This window comes from Dromiciops gliroides, chromosome 4 (assembly GCF_019393635.1).
Source record: "Dromiciops gliroides isolate mDroGli1 chromosome 4, mDroGli1.pri, whole genome shotgun sequence".
Classification (NCBI taxonomy): Eukaryota; Metazoa; Chordata; class Mammalia; order Microbiotheria; family Microbiotheriidae; genus Dromiciops; species Dromiciops gliroides.
Window position 1 is genome coordinate 107180882 of NC_057864.1, and position 11038 is coordinate 107191919.

Here is an 11038-nt window from a genome sequence, read left to right on the forward strand (position 1 = left end):
AGCAATATAGGGTAGTTATTAGGGCATTGGGGTAAGGGGTCTGAGAAACATACCATAGGAGGGACACTTGAAAGATCTGATGATATTTGACCTAGAAAAGGGAAGGCATGCAAAGCATGACATCTGTCTTCAAATACTAGAAGAGCATGCCATCCTTCATTCCTTCCTGCCTGATTTCTTCCCTGTTTTCTCTGTTCCTTTGTCAAGTCTGCCTTCAAGGCAGCCATTTTGGCTTATCTTACCCCTCCCCTCCCCAGAGATTTAGGGGGGGAGCCCTCAGGTTGAGTAAGTAGATCCAGAGTCAAAACTTCTTGTTGTTGAGCCATTTTGGTTTATCCAACTCTTTCTGACCTCATTTGGGGTTTTCTTGGCAAACGTAATGGAGTTGTTTACCATTTCCTGTTCCAGTTGAGTTTACAGATGAGGAAACTGAGGCAAACAGGATTAAATGACTTGTATAGTGTCACACAGAATAGTTAGGTATCTGAGGCTGGATTTGAATTCAGGTCTTCCTGACTCCATGTGCTCTGTCTACTGCATCACCTAGTTGCCCGAAACTTTTTCCCACTCCCTGTTTTAGGATTAGGCTAGGGAGGTGGAACTCAGCACCTGCTATAATCAAAGACAATTATGGGAAATCAGATTTTGCCTTTGTGCTAGAAGGTCAAAAAGGAGCAAGGGGTAGAAGTTATCGTGAGGCAGATTTAAACTTGAAATATGAAGGAACTTTTCTAACAATTGGAACTGTCCAGCAATAGAATGTGCTGCCTTATGAAACAGTGAGTTTCTTATCAGTGGAGTTAATCAAGCAGAGGTGAAGGGACCATCAGTCAGGAATATTGTTGTGAAAAGTTGCTTCCAATTGCAAGATTGTATTCTATTCATAGACTTATAGCTGAACAAGACTTTAGAGGACATCTACAGTGGTATAGTGAATGGGCAGTGTCAGATTTGGAGTCCATAAGAACCGAGTTCAAATCCTGTCCCCAAAATGTGTTAGCTGTGTGATTCTGGGCAAATCATTTGACCTCTTCTGGACTCGGTTTCCTCCATCTATAAAATGGGCATAACAGCACCTATCACACAGGGTGATCATGAGGACCAAAGGAAAGAATATATGTAAGGTGCTTTGCAAACCTTAAAGCTTAATATAAATGCTGGCAATTATTATTCTTGCATAGCCTAACTATCCTTACTTTCAGATGAGGGAACTGAAGCTCAAAAGAGTTAAGTGACTTATCCAAGGTAAACAGAGGCAGCAGAGTTTGGACTGAACTCCATAATAGCAGCTCTTTGTACTTACACAACGCAGACTATTCTATGAAGTGGTAGAAGTGCAACTGAATTCTCTGAGTAAAGCAGAACTGCAGTCGATCAAAAGAAACATGAGATGGGCAGACTGAGAATCATCTCCACTCCAAATGTTCATTTGTGCCCAATCTGTGGTAGAGCCTTCTGAGCTTATATTGGTCTGATCGACCACAATTGGATACACTGTACCTTGACCCCAACATAGTGATGTCATTTTGGTCATCTTTGAGAGAAAAGGATAACCAACCAATTGCACGTGGCCATCTTATACAGAAGCAGGGGAATGGACAGAATGACCTCCAGCTGAAGGTGCCTACCACTAAAGAATGATTTTTAAAAGTGTCTGGACAATTCCAAAGAACTCATGATGGAAAATGTTCTCCACATCCAGAAAAAAAAAAAGAACTGTGGATTTTGAATGCAGATTGAACCATACTGTTTCTACCTTTTTGTTGTTATTTTTTCTTTTTTGAGGTTTTCCCCTTTTGCTCTGATTCTTCTTTCACAACATGACTAATGCAGAAATACGTTCAATGTGATTGTACATATATAACCTATATCAGATTGCTTGCTGTCTTGGGGAAGGAGGGAGAAAACTTTGGAACTAGAAATCTTATAAAAACAAGTGTTGAAAACTATCTTTGCATGTGACTGGAAAATAATAAAATACTTCTATGATTTAAAAAAAAGGTGTCTGGGTAAGGCAGGCTTCTGCCTTCTTCTATTAAGTCAAAGAACAATTTCCCCTGTATCCACGGCAAGTAGATAAGGCTAAGAGCTGGGAATTTGGAAGGCTGATGTCCCAGTTCCAATCTGAAGTAGGCACCTCCTGCAGCAAGCAGATTACAATTCCTCTTTACAAAAGGGGGGGACTGACCCTGAGCCTACAGTGCAAGTGGCTTGGGGGAGCACATCTCCTGCCCATCCCCACTTGTCTCTGCTGTGTTTGCACCCATTTAGAGAAATTTAGATCCTAGTTCTTGACTTCTTTGTCACCTAGCTGCTTCCCCTCACCAAAACATCCCTACTTCTGGACAATTTCCCCCTGCTTTCTCATAGTTACACAAGAGCCAAAATGATATATTCTGTTGGTTTCTAGGCAAGCAAGAAGAAAACAGTAGAATTTCTCACCTCTGGGGACAGTGACCCTTTTGAGAAGAGCCCAGTTCTAGCTACGGGGGAGCTCAATTGGGGTACTGAGGAAGGAAGTACAGCTATTTAATAACTTTCTATTTCAACTAATCGTTTTTTGTTAACAAGGTGCTAAGCTGGGGCAGCTAGGTGGCATAGTGGATAGAGCACTGGCCCTGAAGTCAGGAGGACCTGAGTGCAAATCTGGCCTCAGACACTTGACACTTACTAGCTGTGTGACCTTGGGCTAGTCACTTAACTGAGAATGTCTCACCAAAACAAACAACAACAACAACAACAAAACAAAACAACGTTTTGAAAGTCAATAGCGCTTTAAGATTCGAAAAGTACGTTACAAATATTATCTCATTTGATCCTCAGAACAACCCTAGGAGGTAGGTGCTATAATTATCCTGATTTTAAAGATGAGGAAACTGAGGTAGACTAGTCAAATGATTAATCTAGGAACATCCAGATAGTATGTGAGGCCAAATTCGAACTCAGGTCTTCCTGTCGCTGAAGTCCAGCCTTCTATCCACTGTCACCTATTGAAATCCTAGCTATCATAATTATTATCATCATTCTTTGCTGAACACATTCAAGTGCTATCAAGGCTTGAATTGTTACATCTCTGTCTACAGAGCAAAGCAGGAGGTGGGTGTTCGTGGAATGGCACACTGGATCCTGCCCTCCAACCTCCCACTCCCAAGTGCTCTAGTGGCTAAGGGCAAAGTGTGTCTTCCTCAATCACAGTAACAACAGTAGTAACTAACATCCTCTATGCCACTTACTATGTTCCAGGCACTGAGCTAAATGCTTTATATTGATCATCTCATTTGATCCTCACAGCAACCAGATATGTAAAGGCAATGGGGGGACCAAGAAAGGAGAACTGGGAAAAGTTGGGGAATCCTGCCACCTCCCCCTCCCAGGGGTCCTTTTTCTGTTTTGGAATGTTTCAGGAATGAGAACAGCATGACTTTTTTTTCCTCTGGCCTTCACCTCTCTGGTCCCCAAACAAGGGTCCAGAGCATCAGAAGGGTGGGGCTGGATAAAAACTAACTTTGAAAACAAGCACTGGTCCATATGATTAGGGTCCAAAAAAATCACTGCCTCTCATTTCTCATTCATTTTCATATGACTGTGCTTAAGGGTGTCTAGACAAGCTCTAATTTGTGGATTTGATTTAGGAAACCTGGGTGGCCTCAATAAATGTAAAGGCCAGACAGGAACTTTTCAGTAAAGGATTTGTGAATTTTATGCCCCTTGATTTTTTTTTTATGCAGCTTGATTAATTGGTAATGCCTTAAGCTTTTGTATAAAAGAATCGGTAGGAGGCAGCTAGGTGGCACAGTGGATAAAGCCCAGCCCTGGATTCTGGAGGACCTGAGTTCAAATCCAACCTCAGACATTTGACACTTACTAGCTGTGTGACCCCGGGCAAGTCACTTAACCCTCATTGCCTTGCCAAAAAAACAAAAAAATAAAGAAAGAATCAGTAGGCAGGGAATAGGGGCAGCTATCTGATGCAGTAAATATAGGGCTCGGTTTGGAAGCAGTACAACTCATCTTCCTGAGTTCAATGTGACCTCAAACACTTACTAGCCTGTGTGACCCTGGGCAAGTCACTTAACTCTGGTTGCCTCAGTTTCCTCATCTGTAAAATGAACTAGAGAAGGAAATGGCAAAACCACTGATAGCTTTGCCAAGAAAACCCCAAACAGGGTCACGAAGGGTTGGACACCACTGAACAACAAAAGGAGGAGAAAAAAAGGGAAAAGTGGAGATAAGTCAAAAGCCTATCCAACAAGTTCTAATTTAAATTACTCCCTCCTCCAGGAGGCTTTCCAGAAGTAATCTCTCCTAAATTTCTATAGTATTTTGTAAAGTCTTTAAGATAAAAAAAAGGCTAGCATTTGCATAGTACTTGAGGGTTTTTAAAGTACTTAACAAACAGTAACACATTTTATTTTCACAGCAACCCCAAGAGGTAGGTTAATTATTAATTTCCCTATTTTAAAGATAAACCAAGGAGGCAGCTAGGTGGCACAGTGGATAGAGCACCAGCCCTGGAGTCAGGAGCACCTGAGTTCAAATCCAACCTCAGACATTTAACGCTTACTAGCTGTGTGACCCTGGGCAAGTCACTTAACCCCAAGTGCCTCACTTAAAAGAAAAAAAAAAAGATAAACCGAGGCAGAGAAAAGTCAAGTGATTTGCCCAGGGTCACACAACTAACCGTAGTTGAGGCTGGATTTGAATTCAGGCCTTTCTGACAGAGATCCCTCTGTTCTGTTCCACCTACCTTCCTAGCATCTTTTTTATGTCCTTAATTCCTAGTAAAATGCCTGGTACGTATAGTAGGCACTTAATACTTGTTGACTGATACAGAAGGGACCTTAGAAATCACTGTTGTTGTTCAGTCAATTCAGTTGTGTCCTTCATGACCCCATTTGGAGTTTTCTTGGCAAAGATACTAGGAGTGGTTTGCCACTTCCTGCTCCTGCTCTTTTAACAGATAAGGAGACTGAGGCAAACAGGATTGAGTGACTTGCCCAGGGTCATGAAGCTATTAAGTATCTGAGGCTGGATTTGAACTCAGGTCCTCCAAACTCTAGGCCCTGTGCTCGATCCACTGTACCACCTAACTGCCCCTAGGGATCACCACTGAGCAGCTAAGTGGCTTAGTAAATAGAGCACTTGCCTTGAAGTCATGAAGACCCGAGTTCAAATCCAACCTCAGAAACTTACTAGCTATATAACCCTACGCAACTAACTTGACTTCTCCTAGCCTCAGTTTCTATATCTGTAATAGCACCTACCTCATAAGACTGTGAGGACCAAATGAGAAAACAGATGTAAAAACACTCCGCAAACCTTAAAGTGCTATATAAATGTCGTCATCGTCATCATTATTATCACCTAGTCCAATCCCTTCATTTTACGGAGAGGGAAACTCAGAAAGGTTAAGGGTCTTTCCTGAGGTTACACAGGTGGCAAGCATTAAAGAGGGGATTGGAATCCAGGGCCTCCTAGTGCAGAGCCAGGGATCTTTCCACTATACCCCACCTGAATCTTAAATCCAGACCCTTCCACACAATACCACCCAGTCATGGTAGGAACTAGGTGACATGACTACACCGCACCTGAATCTTAAATCCAGACCCTTCCACACAATACCACCCAGTCATGGTAGAAACTAGGTGACATCCATTCAGTAGAATTTAGGAAATGAGACAGAGGCATCAGGGCACATCTTACTCCATAAGCAGGAATTGTTCAGAGGAACAAGCACCTGTAAATTCTTTCCAAGCAGCCCTGGCCTGTCACTGGGTCTGTCAGGCAGTGGTCCCCAAGTCTGCTCCTCTCCAACTGTCACGTGGCCAGGATTCAAAGGGTGGAGCCCTCTCCCCTCTGGAAATATCTGATACAATTCTTTTCCCTTTTCTTTTTTCCCCTTTTACACATAGCCCCAGACAGGATATGGGTGTGGGGTTGATAGGCACGAAGGACCCAAAGGAAGAGGAGGAATGTGAGGGGAGGTGTTAGAGGAAGCTGATAACCTGAGCCTGACATCAACTGGATGGCTGAGAAATGGTGCTCCTTCCCTCCTCCCCCCCCCTCCCCTTTCCCTGTTCAGCTGGAGCTGACAATATAGCCCAGGCCAAGATTTCTGCCTGAGCCAGGCCAAGGCTGCTCAGCTTGTTCCCATCCACAGAACAGGACTAGACCACTCAGTGGGGATGTCACTGCCCTCTCCTCCCCTCTCCCAGACACACCTTTTCCCAGCAACAAGGAGCTGGCTTTCCCAAGGTACAGCCTGATAAGTGGGGGAAGTGGGAGGATGCCTCCAGGAGATCATTGATTACTTTGCCTCCTGAAGAACTATACATTTTCCTGGGTTTCACATTAACTCCCCCTTCATAACTCCTCTCTTTGGGCTCGTTTTATTGGATTTTTATAAGCATCCCGTTTAGAATCCTTGAGCACCCAGCTCAAGCAATTCATTTATTCTTTTCTTAAATGACTTTTAAAAATTATAAAGTTTTTTTTAGCGTTTTTTTTTTTCATTTTTAGTGAGGCAATTGGGGTTAAGTGACTTGCCCAGGGTCACACAGCTAGTAAGTGTGTGTTAAGTGTCTGAGGCCGGATTCCAACTCAGGTACTCCTGACTCCAGGGCTAGTGCTCTATCCACTGCACCACCTAGCTGCCCCTTGCTATTTGTTTGTGTATTAGTCATTCCCAGCCAAACTCCTCCCCTTAATAGCTAACATTTATACCGTACTATAGCTAGTAGAGGTCTGAGGCTAAATTTGAACTCAAATCTTCTAGAATCTGTGTCCAGTGGTCTACCACTGTGTCACCCAGCTACCCCAAAGTATTCCTTTACCTTATAACAAAGGAGGAATTAAGCAAAACCACAGGAAACACAAACTGCCTCACAGCATCTTTTAAATTCCACACCCATAGCCCCCCATTTCTCCAAGCAAAGGAAGGAACTCCATTGCCTCCTCTCTGCTCTGGGACCATCTCATCTGTTCCTCCTAGAGCAAAGATGTTGCTGTCTGTTAGAGGAATCTGGGAAACCTTTCTGGTGAGCAGAGAAAGGAGGTGAGGCAGGCATGGTGTTAGGGGCAAGAGAATTGGGTTTGAATTCGGAGAACCTGAGTTTGGAGCCTGCCCTAGCTTCTTGCTATTTCTATGATCTTCGGCAAGTCCTTAGCCTGGGTCTCAGTTTCCCAATATGGAAAATGAGGGAGGTTAGAGTAGATTTCTAATCTTCTGCCAGCACTGAATCCTAGGATTTGCCTATGGTGAGACCCATCAGCGGGATACTGGAACTAGAATTCAAGGCTCCGGGTCCCCAGGCTAGGGAGATTCGGTTATTCATCGTGTCTCTCTGTGTGTATATCTCTCTTTCCCTTCTGTATCTACCTGTCTTTCTCTGTATTTTTTCTGTCTCTTCTGGCTCTCGCTCCCTCCTCCTCTTCCCCCCTCCCTCTCTCCGCAACAGGTGGTACAACCATGCTCAGTCACCCTAGGCCGCCGCTCCCCTGTTCCCCTTAACCATAGGAAGATAGGGATAAGCTAAGTAAAAACAAGGCTCACGTGGGCCGCAGCCCCAGTACCAGATCATTCAAAGCAGCTGAGCCAAAGCAGAACGGAGCATCCGATTGGAATCCGAGCTCCCTGCCAACTCCATCCCTCTCCGTGACTGTGGGGCTTAACACCTAGGGGAGCTACCCATTTCCAAGGCTGCGGACACACCCCCTCCCGTGTCACCACCACAGGGGGGAAATAAGTCACAGGCTGGGGGGGACTGGTACGACCACACCCTGGAGCACTCTCCTCCCCCCAACGGCCACCCCGGCCCAGAGCTGCTTTCTCTCCAACTGGGTGGGACCCCGTGAGCGAGGCCAATGAGGCTGTGTTCAGGAGGCCGGGGAGCTGCGGCTTTGGCTTTGGGAGCGTTCGATGCGGAGTCTGTAGCCCTGGCCTCGAGGAAAAGCAGAAAGAATGGAATATCGGGGCACTGGGAAAGGGGGAGGGGGTAGAGGGACTGGACGGGGAGAGAAGATACACAAAGAGGGGCCGTAAGTGAAGTCCTCGGCAAAGGTGGAAAGAACTTCACATGGCATTAACCCTTTGGGTATTCCAGATGAAAAGGGATGTAGGAGAATGGTCAGCCGTCCAGGCAGAAACAAATATTTCGCAAGGCCCGGCTGCGAGACAGAGTGACCTTCGTGGGTGGTATTTTAAAACAGCACTAAAACTGCCTGTTCTTGGTTCCAAACTCTTCACTGGTCACCTAACTCTGCCAGCCACTCCGAAAGCCGGCGGGCATCTCCCACGCACCAGTCACAGCCACCCTCCCTCACCCTGCCCCTGTCTCCAGTCTGGATTCGGACAGCCCTTAGGAGGTGGGAGGCCAATAATCTCCCTCCCAGAACCCAAGGAACCTCTGGCGCCCTGGCTAGGCGGGTAGCTCCGCGGCCCCCCACCCTTTTGGCAACGAGCAGATCTGGCCAGCCTTTCCAAGGCACGATCCTGGGGCAGCCCCGACTCCCCACTCCCCAGTGCCTCCCCCCAGCCTTAATGCGCTCACACACCCGTACAAACACCCCACGCACCCACTAAGATATGGTCATCTTCCATCCCACCACATGCAGTTAACTCCCAGAATCAGTATTGTCCCATCCCGCGGCCCGACTGCGTTCCGCTCCAATAAATCCCCGTTAGAATTTCCTCCCTGCGAGTCACTGCCTGAGCAGCAGCCCGCTCTCCCGGGAGGAGAGTTGCACTGATGGGGAGGGTCAGTATCTTTCGGGAATTCCGCCTGCAGCCCCTCCACACCTCCCGGTGAGCTTCCTCCCCTTCGCCGCCGAAAGCCAATGCGCCCTGGCTCCTGCGCCCAGGTCCCCAGTACTCACACAGCAAACTCAGCAAAGCGAGGAGGGTGGCCCAAAGCTGCAGCCGCAGCCCCGCGCGCCGGCTTCTCGGGAGCAGCATCCTCGGAGCTCGGCTCTACCAGCAGCTGTACAAAGTCCAACAAGCTGCCCCGCGCTCGCAGCTCTTCGCTTCCCGCCCCCTGCGCCGGGGTGGGAGATACTGTCTTTCCCCCCTTCCTCCTCCTTCTTTTGACTCCGGGCTGGGCCAGGCGGGGCTCCTTTGCGGTTTCCGTGGGCTTCCCAGGTCAGCCTAAGAGTGGGAGGGGGTGTGGGCGGAGGGTGGGGGTGGCGGCTTTACGCACAGCAGGAGGGGTAGAGCGGCTGTTTCGAACCTGGAGCGTTGAGTTTGTTTGGCCCAGGGGCGCTTTTTCTGGCTTTATATAGACTCAATGACCCTTCTTCCTAGGGCTCGAAAGGATTGCTTTCCACTTTCCTTTTAACTCCTTTGTGCCTCTCCAGGCTCCAAACCCCCTCCTTCACCCTGCCCCCAAAAGCCCTCCTCCTAGGTATGTAGCCCCGAGGCCTGAGCAAGGTCCTGGCGATTTTTTAAAAGATCACACAGCACGAGCAGCCAATCTAATTCAGCACCTAAAGTTTATTAGAGACTGCAAGGGTTAAGCACTGTGAAGGGTAACAAGCCTGAAGAAAACAGTGACTTCCCGCCTTCAAGGAGTTTACAATTCTGTAGGGGAGTCAAATATATATTCACATATATGCAGTAGTCACATTGTCATAAAAGCGAGTCGATATATTAGGTGAAATCGGGTCATCTGGAGAAGCCTTTCCCACCCCCACCCCCCTTCGTGCCTTTCCTCGAGTCTATCCCCAATTTATCCTGTATATATCTTGTTAATACATAATTGTTTTCATGTTTTCTCCCTCATTTTGCTGTAAGCTCCTTGACAGAAAGGCCTGTCTTTTTCCTTTCTTTGAATCTGATTCATAAATATTCATTGCCTATAAAAACTAAGATTTCCGGGGAACTTTACACTTTGCAAAGCACTTTACAAATATTATGTCATTTGAGTCTCCCAACAACCTTGTGAGACAGACGCTATTATTATCCCCATTTTGCAAATGAAGAAACTGAGGCGGAGTGGTACAGTGACTTGGTACAAAGCATCACCTCTTAGTGTGTCAGATATATCATTAATGCTGATAGTTTGGGCAATATAAAGGTGACAACGATTCTTGAAGTCTATAAAGCATTCTTTTGAACTGTTTACTCAGTACAAGTCACTGAGAATGCAAAGAGGTTAAGATGTGAGTAGGGTTTGTTTCATTCTTTGTATTTGTAACCCTACTGCCTAACACAGAGCCTGGCACCTAGTAAGAGTTTAATAAATGCTTGTTGGTCAATTGATGCTTATTGGTTACACTATGCTAAGTAAGATCAAGGTTTAGGAAAAACCATCTAATTGTAGAATTCCAAGAGGCCTTGGTCCACACACACCTTCGTTTTACAAATAAAAAAAAAAAAACTGAGGACCAGAGACTGATATTTTCCCTAGGTCACCAAAGGAATCTCAAGTAGAGCCACATTTGAACTCATGTCCCCAGTATTTTATATTACCTTAGGCTGCCCTGGTGGGCTTTACAATCCAGGAAGGAAATAAGGCACAAACTATGTTACATATTCAGAAAACGATATTGCAACTTTATAGTACAAGTGGGAAAGGCATGTTTATACAATAGTTTGTCTGAAAAAGATATATTAGAGAGTAAAGTACTTTATGAGCAGGTAGGGTCATTATCCACTTGGACTCAAAGTCATATGAAGGAAGTGACATTTGAATTAGACTTTAAAGGATGAGCAGGAATTCAAAAGGTGAAAGAAGAGAGTTCTTTCATATATGGGAAACACATGGAGTTGGGAAAGAGAATAGAACATATTGGGAGGAGGAGTCCAATTTTACAGAGTGTGAGGAGGGGAATAATATGAAATAAAGGTGGAAACGTAGTGTGGCACTAGTCTGTGGATGGTCTAAGGTGCCAGGAAAGAGTCTGAACTTTATTTGATAAGAAGTAGGGAGCCAATTAAGATTTTTTTAAAAAATGAAAGTGGTGGGCAGCTAGGTGGCACAGTGGATAAAGCACTGGCCCTGGATTCAGGAGGACCTGAGTTCAAATGCGACCTCAGACACTC

At 45.8% G+C, this 11038-nt stretch overlaps 1 protein-coding gene across 4 annotated transcripts in view; it reads right to left on the reverse strand.

The window, feature by feature from the left end:
- Positions 1–9184, reverse strand: part of CD34 (CD34 molecule) — a 35427-nt gene extending 26243 nt beyond the window's left edge. For 2 of the 4 annotated variants that reach the window (XM_043999646.1, XM_043999648.1), the window contains exon 1: positions 8875–9184. In XM_043999646.1, the coding sequence (XP_043855581.1) occupies positions 8875–8953 (79 nt within the window). In that variant the 5' untranslated portion in view covers positions 8954–9184. The remainder of the gene's footprint in view (positions 1–8874) is intronic. The other 2 variants (XM_043999647.1, XM_043999645.1) reach the window with 2 other exon arrangements.
- Between the last annotated feature and the right edge of the window lie 1854 nt (positions 9185–11038).